General features: G+C 41.2%; 1 protein-coding gene across 1 annotated transcript in view; it reads left to right on the top strand.

Moving 5' to 3' along the window:
• Window positions 1-9,222: 9,222 nt before the first annotated feature.
• Window positions 9,223-19,951, top strand: part of PIGU (phosphatidylinositol glycan anchor biosynthesis class U) — an 89,693-nt gene continuing 78,964 nt past the window's right edge. Inside the window, exons 1-2 of the mRNA XM_065921855.1 lie at window positions 9,223-9,385; window positions 12,313-12,377. Of these exons, the coding sequence (XP_065777927.1) occupies window positions 9,256-9,385; window positions 12,313-12,377 (195 nt within the window). The 5' untranslated portion in view covers window positions 9,223-9,255. The remainder of the gene's footprint in view (window positions 9,386-12,312; window positions 12,378-19,951) is intronic.

The raw sequence follows: 19,951 nt of genomic DNA, 5'->3' as shown, positions 1-19,951 counted from the left end.
GGCTCAGTAGTTGCCGCATACAGGCATAGCTGCCCCTTGGCATGTGGGATCTTAGTTCTCTGACCAGGGATCAAACCCACATCCCCTGCATTGGAAGGTGGATTCTTAACCACTGGACCACTAGGGAAGTCCTCCTTCAGTTTCAGTTGTGTTTAAAGATTTAGAGATTTTATCTACCACCAGGGAAGTCCCTACAAAGGCCATTTGACTCTTACCTGTTCCTCTAGTCATTTTACTCCTACACTGGCCTCCCTCATTGCAAGCACATTGTAACCTTAGTCCCCTTTTCTCCATACACACAACTCACCATTGCCAGTTCTTTACAGCAAGAACTCCTTCTCATCCTTTAGGTCTCAGCTTAAATATCACCTCCTTAGACAGGCTTTCCTTAACGACCCAGTTCAGTCTATAGTATGTCTTCTGCTTTTCATCATCGATCCAGATCTGTTGCCCTCATTAATCTAATTATAACCTCTAATTATTTTATTTGTCTTAATGCTCCTATTCTTTATGACTTCCTGCTAGACTAAAAACTCCAGCATGGGAGGGACAGAGCCTGTTTCTCAGCAGCATTATTAGTGGATTTGTTGTTGTTGTTTAATCGCTCAGTCATGTCTGACTCTGTGACCCCATGGACTGAAGCCTGCCAGGCTTCTTTGTCCCATGAGACTTCCCAGGCAAGGATACTGGAGTGGGTTGCCATTTCCTGCTCCAGGGGATCTTCCTGACCCAGGGATCAAACCAAATCTCCTGTAAGTCTCCTGCATTGCAGGCGGATTCTTTACTGCTGAGCCACTGGGGAAACCCTTATAGGTGGATATTTGCTCCTTTTCCCCACTATCCAGCATCCAATCAACTTTTGTGTTGTTGTTGAAGAAAAGTTATGAGAAACCTGGACAGCATATTAAAAAGCAGAGACATACTTTGCCAACAAAGGTCCATCTAGTCAAAGCTATGGTTTTTCCAGTAATTGCATATGGATGGGGGAGCTGGACTATAAAGAAAGCTGAGTGCCAAAGAATTGATGCTTTTGAACTGTGGTGTTGGAGAAGGCTCTTGAGGGTTCCTTGGACTGCAAGGAGATCCAACCAGTCCATCCTAAAGGAAACCAGTCCTGAATAGTCATTGGAAGGACTGATGCTGAAGCTGAAACTCCAATACTTAGGCCACCTGATTGGAAGAACTGACTCATTGAAAAAGACCCCAATGCTGGGAAAGATTGAAGGCAGGAGGTGAAGGGGACAACAGAGGATGAGATGGTTGGATGGCATCACCAACTCAATGGACATGAGTTTGAGTAAACTCCGGGAGGTGGCAGTGGACAGTGAGGAGTTATGTCCGACTCTTTGCGACCCCATGGACTGCAGCACATCCTGTCCTTCACTATTTCCCACAGTTTGCTCAAACTCATGTCCAATGAGTCAGTGATGCCATCCAACTATCTCATGCTCTGTTGCCCCCTTTTCTTCCTGCCCTCAATCTTTCCCAGTGTCAGGGTCTTTTCCAATGAATCAGCTCTTTGCATCAGGTGGCCAAAGTGTTGGAACTTTAGTTTCAGCATCAGTCCTTCCAGTGAATATTCAGGGTTAGTTTCCATTGGGATAGACTGGTTTGATCTCCTTGCTGTCCAAGGGACTCTCAAGAGTCTTCTCCAGCACCACAGTTCAAAAGCATCAATTCTTCAGTGCTCAGCCTTCTTTATGGTCCAACTCTCACATCTGCACATGACTACAGGAAAAACCATAGATTTGATTATAGGTTACCTTTGTTAGCAATCACCTTTTACCTTCACCCAAAATATTTCACTGAATTGCCTTCAGGACGTACTGTCCTAAGGTACATATAATCAAGTCATGATCTGTATTCCCACAGATTCTTTTCTCTTGCTGCCCTACACACAGCCAAGATGTAGGTACAGGACCTAATCTCAGTTAATCCCCTGCGCTGTCCAAGAACTTTGGCCTTCTGTTTTTTTGGCTGCCCTGGGTCTTTGTTGCATTGGCTCTTCATTGAGGCTCTCAGGCTCAGTAGCTGTGGCATATGGGATCTTAGTTTCTGAGCCAGGGATCGAACCCGAGTCTTCTGCATTAGAAGGCAGATTCTTAATGGGGAGGTCCCAGAATTGTGAATCTTGAATGGCACAATGCAAGGTCATTAAAAACTGGTTGAAGTTCACTCATTTCAGTGGTGGTACCTGGTAGTCTTGACAGCTACCCAGGCTCTGTGTTGCTGCCTACTTGAGTCCTGATATTCCAAGTCTGGTTCCCTAGGCTTTTATTTGGTCCTGTTGAGCTCTCTCACAGCCTCCTAGTTAATTTCCTTTAGGTTAAAGATGGTCAGAGTCAGTTTGCTATTGGGAGTACAAAAAAATATGGACCTGATAGATTGTAATTCCATAGCCTAGTGCAGGATCTGGCAATGGTATTTAGTAAGTGTTAAAGAAAAAGCTACCTAGGTATACAGCTTAAGGCTGATGACTCAGAGCCTCAGTTCCTTCTTCTCTAGGCAACCCACACATCATATAGGATCTCAGGAAAGAAATCACCTTGTTTGTTCCTTTATTATTTCCCTCCTTTCAATTCTCTACCCTTCCTTCTCAGCTACAGCAACAATACAACCCAATCTAATTCAACCCAAATTCCTCTCATTTTCTCAGGCATAGCAGCTTAACCACAACATCTGAATCATGGTTCTGCCACTTATTAGCTGTGTGACCCCAAACAAACTACAAAATCTCTTCTTGTCTTAGTTTCCTCATCCACATGTGGTGACTGGGATATTACAGAACCTGTAGTGTATGTGTGTGTGTATGTATTTGTTTAAATACCACGTGTTAGATACCATGTGGCTCGGTGGAAAAAAGAATCTACCTGCCAAGCAGGAGACACGAATTTCATCCCTGAGTCAGGAAGATCCCTTGGAGAAGAGAATGGCAACCTTCTGGAATACTTCAGTATTCTCGCCTGGAAAATCCCTTGGACAGAGGAACCTGGCTGGCTACAGTCCACAGGGGTTGCAAAGAGTCAAACATGACTGAGCACACATGCACATATTGTAAATGACATGCAAATCACTTAAAATAATACTTAGCACACGATAAGCACTGAATGTGCTGTGCTAAGTCATTTCAATCATGCCTGACTCTTTTCGACCCTATGGACTGTAGCCTGCTGGGCTCCTCTGTCCATGGGATTTTCCAGGCAAGAATACTGAAGCGGGTTGCCATGTCCTCCTCCAGGGGATCTTCCTGACCCAGGGATTGAACCCACAACTCTTATGTCTCCTGCATCAGCAGGTAAGTTTTTCACCACTAGTGTCACCTGGGAAGCCAAAGCACTAGATGCTTGCTATTGTTACTATTTTCATCTTTTTTTAACATAAAGTACTGGAAACCTATGCCTTCAGGGTAATGTTTTCTAATGTATGGCTTCTGAACCACCAGAAACAGGATAATCTGGAGAGATTAATATTGCAGGTCCCTGGGTTCCACCCCAGACCTAGTGAATCACAGTTTCTAGGGCAGAAATAAGAAATTTTCGTTAAAAAAAAATACATCTCCCAAGTGATTTTGATGCTTTGTCAGTTTAAGATATTGAGACATAATACACATGATATAAAATTCACCCAATTAATGTACTAGTTCAGTGGTTTTTGGTACATTCAGAGTTGTACCACCATTCCCACAGACTAATTTTAGAACATTTCATCACTATAAAAAGAAATCCTGGGACTTCCCTGGTGGTTCAGTGTCTAAGACTCCATGCTCCCAACACAGGGGTCCTGGGTTTGATTTACTAGTTGAGGAACTAGATTCCACATGCTGCAACTAGGAGTTTGCATGCTGCAACTAAGGATCTTGCTTGCCACAACTAAGACCAGGCACATCTAAATAAATAAACAATAAAAAGAAAGAAATCCTGTACCATAAGCAGTCATTTCCCATTCCTCACCCTTCCAACCACCCCAGCCCTAGGCAAGTACTTTTCATCTCTATAGATTTGCCTCTACAGGGTTGTTGTTCAGTCCCTAAGTCATGTCTGACTCTTTGCAACCCTATGGACTGTAGCACGCCAGGCTTCCCTGTCCTTCACTATCTCCCGGAGTTTGCTCAGGTTCATGTCCACTGAGTCAGTGATGCTATCTAACCATCTCATTCTCTGCTGCCTCCTTCTCCTATTGCCTTCAATTTTTCCCAGTGTCAGGGTCTTATCCAGGGCTGGCTCTTCTCATCAGGTGGCCAAAGTTTTGGAGCTTCAGCATCAGTTCTTCTGATGAATATTCAGGGTTGATTTTCTCTAGGATTGACTAGTTTGATCTCCCTACAGTCCAAGGGACTCTCAAGAGTCTTCTCCAGCACTTCAGCTCAAAAGTATCAATTCTTCTGTGCTCAGCTTTCTTTATGATCCAGCTCTCACACCCATACATGACTACTAGAAAGACCATAACTTTGACAATACGGACCTTTGTTAGCAATGTGATGTCTCTGCTTTTTAATAGGGGTGTCTGGGTTTGTCATAGGTTTCCTTCCAAGGAGCAAGCATCTTTTAGTTTCACGGCTGCAGTCACTGCCTCTACAGAGAGATTCACATAAATATCTGATCTTTTGTGACTGGCTTGTTTCACTTAGCATAATATTTTGGTTTTTGTTTGCTTATTTTTTATTTTAGTTTATGTATCTGGCTGGACTTAGTTGGGGTACTCAGGTTCATTGCAGCATGGGGGATCTTTGGTTTCGGCTTGTCGGTTCTAGTTCCCTGACTGGGCACCCTGCTTTGAGAGCACGAAGTCTTAGCCACTGGACCATGAGGGAAGTCCCTAGCATAATGTTTTTAAGTTTCATTCATATTGTAGCATGTATCAGTACTTCATTATTATTATTTCTCAATTATAGTCCATTGTATAGATATAATGATCTTGTTTTTCTATCCATGGGAAAACAAAATATTCAGGGTTGATAATTGGGTTGTTTCCACTTTTGGGCTATTATATGTAATAGCTATGAATAAGCTATGAATATTTGTGCACAAGTTTCTTTGTGGACATACATTTAATTTCTCTTGGACATATAGCTAGGGGTTGAATTGATGGGTCATATAGCTAAGCTATTTAAAAATCCTAAAATATGATGCTGTTAAAGTGCTGCACTCAATATTTCAGCAAATTTGGAAAACTCAGCAGTGGCCACTGGAAAAGGACTGGAAAAGTTGTTTTCATTCCAATTCCAAAGAAAGGCAATACCAAAGAATGTTCAAACTATCATACAATTATGCTCATTTCACATACTAGCAAGGTAGTGATCAAAATACTTCAAGTTAGGCTTCAGCAGTATGTGAACTGAGAACTTCCAGATGTACAAGATGGATTTAGAAAAGGCAGAGGAATGAGAGATCAAATTGCCAACATTCGTTAGATCATAGGAAAGCAAGAGAATTCCAGAAAAACATCTACTTCTGCTTCTTTGACTACACTAAAGCCTTTGACTGTGGATTACAAACTTCCGAGGTGGTGTTAGTGATTAAAAAAAAAAACCCGTCTGCCAATGCAGGAAACATAACAGATCTGGGTCCGATCCTTGGGTCGGGAAGATCCTCTGGAGGAGGAAATGGCAATCCACTCTAGTATGCCGGCCTGGAGAATTCTGACAATATTCCTGCCTAGAGAATGGACAGTCCATATGTCCAATAGACATGTCCGTGAAGAGTTGGACACGACTGAAGCAAATTAGCATGCACGTGGAAAATTCTTAAAGGGATGGGAATACCAGATCACCTTAATTGTCTCCTGATAAACCTTTATGCAGGTAAAGAAACAACAATCAGAACTGGACATGGAACAACAGACTGGTTCAAAATTGAGAAAGCAATATGTCAAGGCTGTATATCACCACCCTGCTTCTCTAACTTATATTCAGAATACATCATATGAAATGCTGAGCTGGATGTATCACAAGCCGGAATCAAAATTGCTGGGAGAGATATCAACAACCTCAGGTATGCAGAATGACACCACTCTAATGGCAGAAAGTGAAGAAGAACTAAAGAGCCTCTTGATGCAGGTGAAAGAGGAGAGTGAAAAAGCTGGCTTAAACTCAGCATTCAGAAAACTAAGATCATGGCATCTGGACCCATCACTTCATGGCAAATAGATGTGGGGAAAGGTGAAATAACAATAGATTTTGTTTTCTTGGGATCCAAAATCACTGTGGATGGTGAATGTAGTCATCAAATTAAAAAATGCTTGCTCCTTGAAAGAAAAGCTATGACAAACTTAGACAGTGTATTAAAAAGCAGAGACTTCACTTTGACATCTAAGGTTTCGTGTAGTCAAAGCTATGGTTTTTCCAGTAGTCATGTAAGGATGAGACATTTGGACAATAAAAAAGGCTGAGTACTGAAGAATTAATGCCTTCGAACTGTGGTGCTGGAGAAGACTCTTGAGAGTCCCTTGGACTGCAAGGAGATCAAACTAGTCCATCCTAAAGGAAATCAACCCTGAATATTTATCAGACGGACTGATGACGAAGCTTAAACTCCAATACTTGGCCACCTGATGTGAACAGCAGGCTCATTGGAAAAGACCCTGATGCTGGGAAAGACTGAGGGCAGGAGGAGATGTCAGGGTGGCATCACTGACCCAATGGACATGAGTTGGAGTAAACTCCCAGAGAAAACGAAAGACAGGCATGCTTCAGTCCATGGGGTAACAGAGTTGGAGGAAATTTAGGGACTGAACAACAACAAACTGTAGAATAAATCAATGAACACACACTTAATACTCTTTAAAGACATAAAACTGTGGAAAATTCTTCAAGAGATGGGAATACCAGACCACCTTACCTGCCTCCTGAGAAATCTGTATGCAGGTTGAGAAGCAACAGCTAGAATTGGACATGGAACAACAGACTGATTTCAAATCAGGAAAGGAGTATGTCAAGGCTGTATATTGTCACCCTGCTTGTTTAACTTCTATGCAGAGTACATCATTTGAAATGCCAGGCTGGATGAAGCACAAGCTGGAATCAAGATTGCTGGGAGAAATATCAATAACTTCAGACATGAGATGATACCACTCTTATGGCAGAAAGTGAAGAACTAAAGAGCCTCTTGATGAAAGTGAAAGAGAGTGAAAAAATTGGCTTAAAACTTAACATTCAGAAAACTAAGATCATGGCAACCGGTCCCATCACTTCATGGCAAATAATGGGGAAACAATGGAAACAGTGACTGACTTTATTTTGGGGGGGCTCTAGAATCACTACAGGTGGTGACTGCAGCCATGAAATTAAGATGCTTGCTCCCTGGAAGAAATGCTGTGACCAACCTACACAGCATATTAAAAAGCAGAGAAATTACTTTGCCAACAAAGGTCCATCTAGTCAAAGCTATGGTTTTTCCAGCAGTCATGTATGGATGTGAGAGTTGGACTATAAGAAAGCTGAGTGCCAAAGAATTGATGCTTTTGAACTGTGGTGTTGGAGAAGGCTCTTGAGGGTTCCTTGGACTGCAAGGAGATCCAACCAGTCCATCCTAAAGGAAACCAGTCCTGAATAGTCATTGGAAGGACTAATGCTGAAGCTTAAACTCCAATACTTGGCCACCTGATGTGAACAGCAGGCTCATTGGAAAAGACCCTGATGCTGGGAAAGACTGAGGGCAGGAGGAGATGTCAGGGTGGCATCACTGACCCAATGGACATGAGTTGGAGTAAACTCCCAGAGAAAACGAAAGACAGGCATGCTTCAGTCCATGGGGTAACAGAGTTGGAGGAAATTTAGGGACTGAACAACAACAAACTGTAGAATAAATCAATGAACACACACTTAATACTCTTTAAAGACATAAAACTGTGGAAAATTCTTCAAGAGATGGGAATACCAGACCACCTTACCTGCCTCCTGAGAAATCTGTATGCAGGTTGAGAAGCAACAGCTAGAATTGGACATGGAACAACAGACTGATTTCAAATCAGGAAAGGAGTATGTCAAGGCTGTATATTGTCACCCTGCTTGTTTAACTTCTATGCAGAGTACATCATTTGAAATGCCAGGCTGGATGAAGCACAAGCTGGAATCAAGATTGCTGGGAGAAATATCAATAACTTCAGACATGAGATGATACCACTCTTATGGCAGAAAGTGAAGAACTAAAGAGCCTCTTGATGAAAGTGAAAGAGAGTGAAAAAATTGGCTTAAAACTTAACATTCAGAAAACTAAGATCATGGCAACCGGTCCCATCACTTCATGGCAAATAATGGGGAAACAATGGAAACAGTGACTGACTTTATTTTGGGGGGGCTCTAGAATCACTACAGGTGGTGACTGCAGCCATGAAATTAAGATGCTTGCTCCCTGGAAGAAATGCTGTGACCAACCTACACAGCATATTAAAAAGCAGAGAAATTACTTTGCCAACAAAGGTCCATCTAGTCAAAGCTATGGTTTTTCCAGCAGTCATGTATGGATGTGAGAGTTGGACTATAAAGAAAGCTGAGTGCCAAAGAATTGATGCTTTTGAACTGTGGTGTTGGAGAAGGCTCTTGAGGGTTCCTTGGACTGCAAGGAGATCCAACCAGTCCATCCTAAAGGAAACCAGTCCTGAATAGTCATTGGAAGGACTGATGCTGAAGCTTAAACTCCAATACTTTGGCCACCTGATTCGAAGAACTGACTCATTGGAAAAGACCCTAATGCTGGGAAAGACTGAAGGCAGGAGAAGGGGACGACAGAGGATGAGATGGTTCGATGGCATCACCGACTCAATGGACATGAGTTTGAGTAAACTCCTGGAGTCGGGGGATGGTCAGGGAGGCCTGGCTTGCTGGAGTCCACGGAGTCGCAGAGTCTGACACGACTAAGCGACTGAACTTACTGAAAAGCATAAAAAAGAAAAATGTAAGCATTAAAAACATAGACATGAGTGAAACAAACGTCTTTTAAATCTCGTTCACAATTCTAAGAGGACAATTGCCTTCACTTGTCTTCTTCCAGGAGCATTTCGTTCCCTGGGCGCTTTAGAGTTCACCTGCTACCTTCTGAGACGTCGCCCAACCCTTTGAGGCGAGCTTGCGAAGCCCTGCTTGCCGTCGTCCCGCCCCCATTTCGCCGCACGGCTTCCTGGGAGTGGTAGTCCCCAGTCTGGCCGCTCCGGCGATAGTAGCGAGGTGCGCCGGTCCGCGGAACTACAGGGGGCGGTGCGCAGGTCCAGGCTCTTCCGACTCGCCTTTCCCTCCCCGCGTGCGCGCCCGACCCAGCTATCATGGCGGCTCCCTTGGCCCTGGTGCTGGTGGTGGCCGTGACCGTGCGGGCGGCTTTGTTCCGCTCCAGTCTGGCCGAGTTCATCTCGGAGCGGGTGGAGGTGGTGTCCCCACTGAGCTCTTGGAAGAGAGGTGAGGCCACCGACTCGAGTAGGCGGTCACGTACCACCTGTGCGCTCCTGGCCTCTGTGAATGGAAGGCGGGGGCATTGGTCGCAAGCTCAGGATTCTGAGGGAACTGACCCACTCAAGCGTACTTAGAGAAGGCGGGAGAGCGGGGCTGTTGGGAGGAGGGAGCGTGGGGCAGTGGTGAGGTTGGCCCTACAGCCCGGTCACCTGCTGGGTGGAGATCTGAGGGGGTGTGTCCCACACGGGTTTTGAGCTGAAAGGCGTGATCTGAGGAAGGGTCAGGATAAGGGAAGTGCCTGCTGGCTGGAGTGGGATTTGGCGGGAGATTCGCACATGATGTTCCCTGCGGTGTGGGGTGGTGTGTGTGGGGGGCCCCAGTGCGGGGGCCAATCCTGCCTAAGCGAGGGAAGGGTGTGAGTGAGTGTGCTTAGAAACCTATTCTCCGTCTGGGACTTGCAGTGCAGTTTTTCCTACTGTGTCTTCTTAGGCCTTGCAGTTCTTCATCAAACATTGTTTTATACTAAAGGGACAGAATTTGGGCCAAAGGATCTACAGGCTAATGGGAGAAGTAGATAATTATAATCATTTGTGGAAAGTATACTTCCTGTGTACATCCAGTTCCTTCCTTGGAGTTTTGATCTTGAAGAAAGCGTCCCCTCCTTTTCCAATTTCTTAAGGCTATGGAATTTGAGCTAACTCTTGAAGGATGCAGAGTTTGGAAAGGGAGATTAGAGAAAGGGAAATTCCAGGTAGAAGATAAACAGGATCAAGAAATGTTGAAGGACCTGAACTTATCCGAAGTAGGGGAGTAATGGGATGGGGGTGAGGTTAGGGCCAGAGTTTGAAGATTTTCTAAAAAACTTTCTTCCTAAAGAATAATAAACTTAGAGCTCCAGGAATTTGTTACAAACTGTCTACATCCATGTAGCCAGCACCTAGATCAACAAACAGAACAGCACCACAGAAGTCCCCTTTCATGTTCTCAAACATTAAATGCTAGAGTTTTAATATTATCCCATAGCTTCCGTGGTGACTCAGATGGTAAGGAATCCACCTGCAATGCAGGAGACCCAGATTCGATCCCTGGTTCAGGAAGATCCCCTGGAGAAGGGAATGGCAATGCACTCCACTATTCTTGCCTGGAAAATCCCATGGACTGAGGAGCCTGGCAAGCTACCGTCTATGGGGTAACAACAGTCAGACATGACTTAGCGACTGAATCACCATTACCACCCTTTACCCAGCTTCTTCTCCTGCTAATATCCTACATAATCGTAGTACAATGACCTAAACCAGAAAATTAACAGTGATACAATATCATTAACTAACCTACAGGATTTTTACCAGTTGTTCCACAATGTCCTTTCTCTGGTCCAAGATCCCATCATGATCCCATATTGCATTTAATTGTTGTCTATCCTTAGTCTCCCTATCTGGGATGCTTCCTCCTTCATGTTGTTGTTTAGTCACTCAGTTGTGTCTGACTCTTTGTGACCCCGTGGACTGTAGCAGGCCAGGCTTCCCTGTCCTTCACTAACTCCTGGAGCTTGCTCAAACTCATGTCCATTGAGTCAGTGATGCCATCCAATCATCTTGTCCTCTGTCATCCCCTTCTCCTGCCTTCAGTCTTTCCCAGCATCAGAGTCTTTTCCAGTGAGTTGGCCAGTTATTTTGTCTCTCAGTTTAGGTTTTCTTCATGTTTCCTCATGATGAGATTGAAGTTATGTTTTTTTTGGTAAGAACCACATTTTCGGCATAAACACCACAGAAGTTTTTTTATCTCCATCATGATAAATCATGTCAGGAGGAACTTGATATTGATAATGTTAACTGGTCAGCATATTACTGGTGATATTAAGGTAGGTCACTTGAGAAAGATAGTGAATGCCAGGTTTACCCACATAAGTTTTTATTTTTCTCCTTGCAAATACTGTTTCCAGTCATATTTTCACCCACTAATTTTTAGTATCCATTATTGATACTTGGCTTTCATGATTATTACTGTGGGATCTGCCAAGTGGTGATTATCTATTTTCATCTTTCCTCTAGATTTGACACTTAAATTCTCTATAAGGAAGAGTTTTCTCTTTTACCTATTTATTTATTCAATTATTAATAGCAAAGTGTGATTTCTAACTATAAAGTGCTTTTCTCTATCCACCCATACATATATGTATATACTTCTTAATTCATTTACATAAATATCCATTATTGAAACTTGGGGTTATTTTTAATATTTTAATACTCTGAGCATGATAAGGAACATATTTCTTTGGGCACTTGTCCAGTTATTTCCCCGGATAAACTACCCTAAGAACAATTGTTTCTGGATCAAGAGGCACACACTTAAAAATACATGTTGCTTGTAGAAAAGTTAATAATACATGTCACTCAAACAGTCAGCATGTGAGAGTGACTGCCCATTTTCCTATTCTGAGGAAACATTTCTCACAGCTTCTAATTTGTTATTTTGCTGTTTTTGCATGGAGCAGAATGTGTAGAAGTGAAACACTTGTTATTATATATTTATTTGGCAGGGGCTTGCAGAATCTTAGTTTTCTGCCCAGGGATTGAACCTGGGCCTCTGGCAGGAAAGTGCCAAGTCCATACCACCAGACTACCAGGGAATTTGCAAACAAAACCCTTTCTAGCATGGGTGGAAGTTAGAAGAAGATTGAAGGAATGTTAAGGTTTAATATAAAATTTTTTCATAATGAATGTTGCCCCACAATGAAAAGAGTTGCTAAGTAGGGAAGAAGGTTCACCATCGTCTGAAATAAAGACTTAAAATCACTTGCTGGGAATGAGGTACAAAGGGGTTAGACAAATTGGGAAGCCCTTATTGTTCTTGGGAGTATCTAGCACTTTGGTTTATGACCAATCTGCATATGTCTCTAAAGTAAGAGTGAACTTGGATGTCTTACTTTTCAGTGGTTGAAGGCCTCTCACTGTTGGACTTGGGAGTGTCTCCTTATTCTGGAGCAGTATTTCATGAAGTAAGTGTTTTTGCTTTCTTTTCTGGGTACTAAGAGTAGTTTATAGTCGCAGATGCCAAACCTAACCTCTGTTTTGTACAAACATTTAAAAAGATCTATTTTTGAAAATCATATTTAGAAACAGCCCTTTTTTAGATGTCTTCTGCTTAAGAAGAGGGTTTCACAATTGCAGTGGAAATGATCCAGATTTAGATTATAATTTGGGCAAGCAGATGAGACTTCTGTGGAAGTTACCGTTTTTGTTGGCAGATAAGTTGCAAACAGTTTGTAGTTCATGAATAGGTTATATGCTGATTGGCATGTAATTTGTTCTTTGGAACTTGCTTTCCCGTGAAAACTGTGTCAGCAGTGTTGGTTTCTTAGAAAGCCCACCAAAGCCATTTAACTCATAAAGTTAGTTCTTAAGAATAGTAAAATCACTCTTAGGTCACCATCATCTCTTATTTGGGTTACTAGAACAACTTCCTGACAAGTCCTTCTGCATTCAGTCTTGCTCCTTTTTGTTTTATTCTGTAGTCAGAGCCATCTTCCTGAAATGTGAATCTGATTTTGTCACTGTCCTGCTTGGCACTGATTTCAGGATAAAATCTAAGCACCTTAGGGTGCATACAAAGCCCTATGGGTCCTACTCACTCCATCAACTACATGTCTTGCCACTTCTTCTCCCCCCGCCCCTGTTTTTTTTTTAATTTTATGTTTGTGTCTCTGGGTCTTCATTGTTGCGTGGGCTTTCTGTCTTGGTGAGCAGGGGCTACTCTTGGTTGTAGCTCTCAGGGCTTTTCATTGTGATGCCTTATTTTGCTGTGGAGCATGGGCTGTAGGCCCGAGGGCTTCAGTCGTTATAGCACTTGGGCTCAGTAGTTGTGGCTCCTGGGCTCTAGAGCACAGGGCCAGTAGTTGTGGCGCACAGGCTTAGTTGCTCTGTGGCATGTGGGTCTTCCAGGACCAGGGACTGAACCCATGTCCCCTGCATTGGCATGTAAATTCCTTACCATTGAGCTGCCAGGAAAGCCCCCGCCCTTTTTTATTGGCTTGGTCATTTAGACATCTTCTAATTTGGCAATTTAGTCCTTAATTTTTACAACTATCTCCCTCATATGTACTTTGAGAACAGTTTTTTGGTTCTCCTATCTAGTCTTTTTAAAGCATTCAACTTGGTTCTCATGGAGATAACAACTCTTTTGTATTCATACTTCATTATCTTTGTATTACTGTCTAATTGAACCTCAGTAACAAGAACTGCTAGCAGAAGCAGGTTAGGAAAAATTTGAGTCTCTTTGAAAGTGAAAGTGAAGCCATTCAGTTATGTCTGACTGTTTGCGACCCCATGGACTGTAGCCTACCAGACTCCTCTGTCCATGGGATTTCCCAGGCAAGAATACTGTAGTGGGTTGCCATTTTCTTCTCCAGGGGATCTTCCTGACCCAGGGATCGAACCCCGGTCTCCCACATTGTAGGCAGACACTTTTACCATCTGAGCCACCAGGGAAGTGTCTATGAGACTCTTTATGAGCACACCACTCAGAAACTGGGAACAGAAGTGTATGGGCTTACACAAGCAAAGCCTAGCAGCCAGGAGAGCTCAGTGTGCTGTGTGCTTTGGGCAGTATGTTTTCTAGACAGAATAGGAACCCCTGACAGAGTTCTGACATGGTTTTATTATGCTCTAGTACCATATTCTCTCTTACCTATGTCTTTGCTCATGCTGTTGTCTTTTTATAGAGGGCCGTTCTTCTCTCTTTTTATGGTTGACCATGCTGTTCAGATACTAGCTTAGGTTTTGCCTCCTCCAGGAAGCCATCCCTCATCACCTTAGACTAAGTTAGATGTTTCTCCTGTATCTTTCAAAGCATCTTGTGCTTATCCTTTTCATGACTTATATCATACTCTTGAAACTGCCTCTGTACTTGTTTTACCCATTATGATATGTGTTGCTTAGAACGTGTTCTGGCACCTTTTGGTCACTTATTCCTAGTGCCTCGCTCTGTATCTGCATATGTATTCCAACCTTCTTCCCTTCTCTCTTTCCTTTAACAAAGAGTTATTGAGTACACACCAAATGCCAGCTACCCTGCTAGATGCTAGGGGTATAAAATAAGACACAGTCCTTGGCATTATTATACTCATATTTCTGAGAGAAAAAGACAGTAAGTTAGTAAAAAGAGCAAAGAATATTGCCAAGGATAAAGAAAATAATCTCATCATGCTGAAGGGGTTAGTTTATCAAGAAGATATAACAGTCCTGATGCTTATGCACCTAATAGAGTTTCAAAGTCCATGAAGATGGGTAGAAATGCAAGGAGAAATAGACAGATCTCCAATTATAGTCTGAGATTTCAGTATCGCTCTGTAAATGATTGATAGAACAAGCAGACAGTCAACAAGGATATAGAAAACTTGAACAATACACCAACCATTTTGACCTCATTGACATTTACTGGACATTCCATCCAGTAACAGTAAAACACATAATCCCTTCAAGTGTGTATTTGCAAGATAGATCATATTCTGAATAATAAAACAGGCTCTAAATTTAAAAGGATTGACATCATACAAAGTATATTCTCTGACCACAATGGAATCAAGTGAAAAATTAATACCAGAAAGATACCTGGAAAATCCCCAAATATTTGCAAGCTAAGTAACATATTCCTTAATAAACCATGATCAAAGAAGAAATCAGAAGAGAAATTAATATTTTGAATGCATGAAAATGAAAACGCAGCCTATCAAAATATGTGGGCAATTTATGATGTAAAATGCCTATACTGAAAAAGAAGAAAGGTCTCAAATCATTGACCTCAGTTTCTACCTTAAGAAACTAGAAAAAGACGATAACTCAAAAGTAAGCAGAATAAAAGGAATAATAACGATCTGAATGGAAACAAATGAAACAGAAAGTATGGAAAGTCACACAAATATAGTTGGTTCTTTGGGATGAACAGTAAAATAGGTGAACATTTGGGAATGGTAGATATGTTCACCATCTTGATTGTGGTAATGCTTTCATTGGTGTATACGTAGGTCAGAACATGTCAAGTTGTATATCTTTTTTATACCAACTATACCTCCATAAAGCTAAATTTTTTAAAATGTGATTTCCCTTAAATGGTGACTATATATAGAAAAACAAAGCTGAGTAAAAGGATAAAGAATGGTGGTCATATATATGACTATTTTAGTGTGTTCAGGGAAGGCACTTGAGGAAGTGAAATTTGAATAAGAGATCTAAACGAATCAAGCAAGCCATATGATGGCCCTGATTTGGGAAAGAGTTTGGCATTTGTGAGTGGCAGAAAGATGGTCCGTGTTGCTAAGGCAGAATGAGCAAAGGAGAATAATAGAGATAAATTATAAGAAATTAGGGGCCTGATGATACAGGACTTTTTGTAGACATGGTTAGGAGTTTGGATTTTCTTTCTATCTCTATATCTCCCTATCTGTCTCTGTATCTTTTCTTTTCCACTTTTATTGAGATGTAATTGACATACAACACTGTGTAAGTTTTATACAGCATAATGATTTAGCTTTTATACATCATGAAATCATGACCACAGATACAACATTAATGAAATAGAAATTTTTTTCCCTTGTGATGCAAACTCTTAGGATTTACTCTCTTAACAACTTTCATTTATAACTACAGAAGTGCTACTTATATCATTTATTGTACATTACATCCTTAGAAAGAACTTATTTATCTTATAACTGAAAATTTGTACCTTTTGACTGTCTTTATCCAGTTTTCCCTCCTAGTCTGACCTCTTTTTTGTTTCTTTTTGAAGTATATTTTACCTGCAACACTGTGTTAATTCCTAGTATATAGCATAGTGGCTCCATATTTGTATACATTTTTAAGTGCTCACCATAAGTCTAGTTGTCATTTGTCAACATACAAGGATATTCAGTTCAGTTCAGTCACTTAGTCATGTCTGATTCTTTGCGACCCCATGGACTGCAGCACACCAGGCTTCCCTGTCCATCACCAACTCCCGGAGCTTGCCCAAGCTTATGTCCCATTGAGTCGGTGATGCCGTTCAACCATCTCATCCTCTGTCGTCCCTTTCTCCTCCTGCCTTCGATCTTTCCCAGCATCAGGGTCTTTTCCAGTGAGTCATTTCTTCACATCAGGTGATCAAAGTATAGGAGCTTCAGCTTCAGCATCAGTCCTTCCAATAAATATTCAGGACTAATTTCCTTTAGAATTGACTGGTTTGATCTCCAAGGTACTCTCGGGAGTCTTCTGCAACACCACATTATATGATTACTAATTATGTTCCCCATGCTATACATTTCAGACCTGTGACTCATTTATTTTTCAACTGAAAGTTTGTGCTTCTTAATCTCCCTCACCTATTTCTCTCCTCTTTTACCCCTCCTCTTTATCTATCTTTTAATATAATTGTTTTATTTAATTTTTTGTTTATTTGTTTGTTTTTAGTGTCCAGAGTTTCTAAGACGAGGGCCTTATCTTTCTCCTGTATAAGACAAATTGGGATACTTCTTGTCTAATTTGGTTTCTGGGAAGACTTCATTCAAGTTCTTAATGGTTACTGATAAAATGGAACTGTGTTCTTCATCTTCTCCAGCTGTCTCCTAGTCCTTAATCCTGGCCTTGGAGAGAGACAGAACTCAGCACAGTATTTGCATCTTTTTCTTTAGCCTCCAACTGGATGGTATATTTATGCTGCGACATGGGAACCTGCAAGGAATTAAACTTCTTTCCAAAGTCATCTGCCATGCCAGCCTTCACATTGGCCTTGTAGTAAGCCCAGTCAGAGTAGGTGGAGTCTCAGGTAGAGTAGCCAACCTGGAGGTGAGGGTCTCAATCCGGGATTTCAGGGAGGTAGCAGTGGCCTTTGGTCTTGGGGTATGATCTCCCCAAGAGCTACCCAGTTAACAGCTTCCATTGTAGACTTTCTCTGGGGGAAGCCATGTCATGACCAACCTTAAGGAAGCCTTAGTGTTGAGGAAATGAATCTTGTTGTCAACACCCAAATGAGTAAGCCTGGGAGCAGATATTTAAGCTCTTTTAGATACTGCAGCCCTAGCTGACAGCTTGGCTGCAATCTCACGAGAGACTCTGTGCCAGAACCACCCAGTTAAGCCATTCCTGGATTCCTGACTCTCAGGCACTGTGTGAAATAATAAATGTGTACTGTTTTAAGCTATTACGTTTTTGGATAATTTGTTACACAGAAATAGATAACTGAGATACCTAGAGAGTGAATTTACATAAAGAGGAATTTGAGGACCTGGAGCTGTCCAGTACATCAAGGTTGGGAAGGGAAAGAGATACTAGCAAATAGAGCTGAAAGGGTGAAAAATCAAGATAATGTAGTTCACGGAAGCTAAATGCTTTAAGGAAAGAGTAAAAACTATGTCAGAACTTACTAGGTAGCTCAGTGGTATAGAATCTGCCTGCCAAGCAGGAGACGTGGGTTTGATCCTTGGGTTGGGAATGATTCCCTAGAGAAGGAAATGGCAAACCACTCCAGTGTTCTTTCCTGCAAAATCCCATGGACAGAGGAGCCTACTGGGCTACAGTCCATGGAGTCAGAAAGAGTTGACATGACTTAGTTACTAAACAACAACAAAAACAATGTCAAATGCTATTTCAAAGTTGAGAAAATTTAGACTAAAAATTGATGATTAATTTGCCAAAATTGAGATCTTTGGCAGCAGTAATTTCAGTAGAGTATAGGGACAAGCGACTTGATGACATACATTGAGGGAAAGATATGGAAAGACAGAGTAGAGACAACCTTTTTGAGGAGTTTCACTCTAAAGCAGGGCAGAGAAATGGTATGGTAGCTGGATAGAGATGTCTAGTGAAGATTTTTAAAATATGAAGATCTGCGTATTTGAATGCTGATGGGAAGAATTCTGTGGATAAGAAGTTGAGAATGTAAGAAACAAGATCAAATGAGCAATGTCTTTGAGGAGGTCGGAAGGAATGGGATCCAGTTGACAGGTGGAGGATTTGGTTTTAGATAGGAAGAATGGAACTTCATCCATTGTTAATACAAGAAAAGTAGAGAGTATAAGTATAGATAGAGGAAAGTGATCAAGTAGGTAGTGGGAAAATAAGGTGGTTCTTATGTAATTGCTTCTCTTTTCTCAGTGAAATAAGAAATGACCTTGTTGGCTACAAGTGAGAACTGGGGAGGGGAGTTGGAATATGCAGTTAAACTAACTACTATGTACTTGTTAGTTCATTAAGGAAACAAGCCCCCATGTTGATAGACTTTTTGAGAACAGTTTGTTCTGTTCTATTTAGTGCCATTCTAAACTATGTGAAGCATCAAAACATTTCAAAAGTAGGCCATTGGTAATATAAATATCAGGTTGCTACCTCTTACAGACAAAGATAAATGCAAAAAAGAATCCATTAGTAGATAGTTGTAAATGTTTAATTCTTTTAGAACTTGGAAAGGCAAAGCTGAGGCCCCTATTTTCAAAAAGAGGTAAAAAGTTGATCTTAGGTAGCTAACATATTGAGGTTTACTGTGTGCTAGGCACTATGCTGAGTACTTTGTGAATACTACCAGTTAATTGTCCCAAGAACCATGTGAAATAGGTCACTATATGTGTTTTATAGCTGAGGAAACTAACGCTCAGAGGGCAAAACAATCTGCCCAGAGTGGAAGCTGGTAGAACATTTTAAGACAAAAAACTTTGTTAGAGGCAAAGAGAATTATTTTTAATAATAAATCAACACCCAGATGATATAGTAATTCTATACTTAAATTTATCTAACTACATAGCTTCAAAATCTATAAGAGTGACATGACTAAAAGAAGAAATAGACAAATCCACAGTCATAGAGAGAGATTTGAACATATATGTCTTAGTCACTGATATAACAAACAGACCAGAAAATCAATAAGGACATAGCTGATTTGAACAAATGCTTAACAAACAACCTAGATGTCATCCATAAAATATCACACCAAAAAATGTTAATATGCATATTCTTTTCAATGGTATGTGGAACACTTACCAAAATTGACCATATGGTGGACCACAAAGCAAGTCACAACACATTTTAAATGATTGAAATCATTGAAAATACCTAGTATTTTCTATGACTATAATAGTAAATATATTACAAAAATATAAAAAGAAAACTTTAAAATAATTGTAAATTAAACACTATACACTTTAGTCTCCAAAAAAAAAATCTCAGCGGAAATTTGAGTATTTTAAACTGAAGGTGATAAAACAACATATCAAAATTTGTATGATACAGCTAAAGCCATACTCAGAGGAAAGTTTATTGCTTTAAATGAATATGCATTGACCCTTGAACAACATAGGTTGAACTGCATAGGTAGGTTCACTTATATGCAGATTTTTTTTCCTAATAAATATATTGCAGTACTGCACAATCTGAGGTTGGTTAAATTTGAGGCTGGAGAACCATGGGTATGGAGGGCCAACTATAAAGTTATACTCAGATTTTTTACTGCATGGGAGCCAGTACCACTAACCCCCATGTTGTTGGAGGGTTGACCACGTTAGGAAGGAAGAAAATCTAAAATCAGTGATCTGGGTATCATTAGAAAAAGAAA

Source organism: Muntiacus reevesi, chromosome 2 (assembly GCF_963930625.1).
Source record: "Muntiacus reevesi chromosome 2, mMunRee1.1, whole genome shotgun sequence".
NCBI classification, from domain to species: domain Eukaryota; kingdom Metazoa; phylum Chordata; class Mammalia; order Artiodactyla; family Cervidae; genus Muntiacus; species Muntiacus reevesi.
Note: the sequence above shows the minus strand (reverse complement) of the source record. Positions and strands in the feature narration are given on the sequence as shown.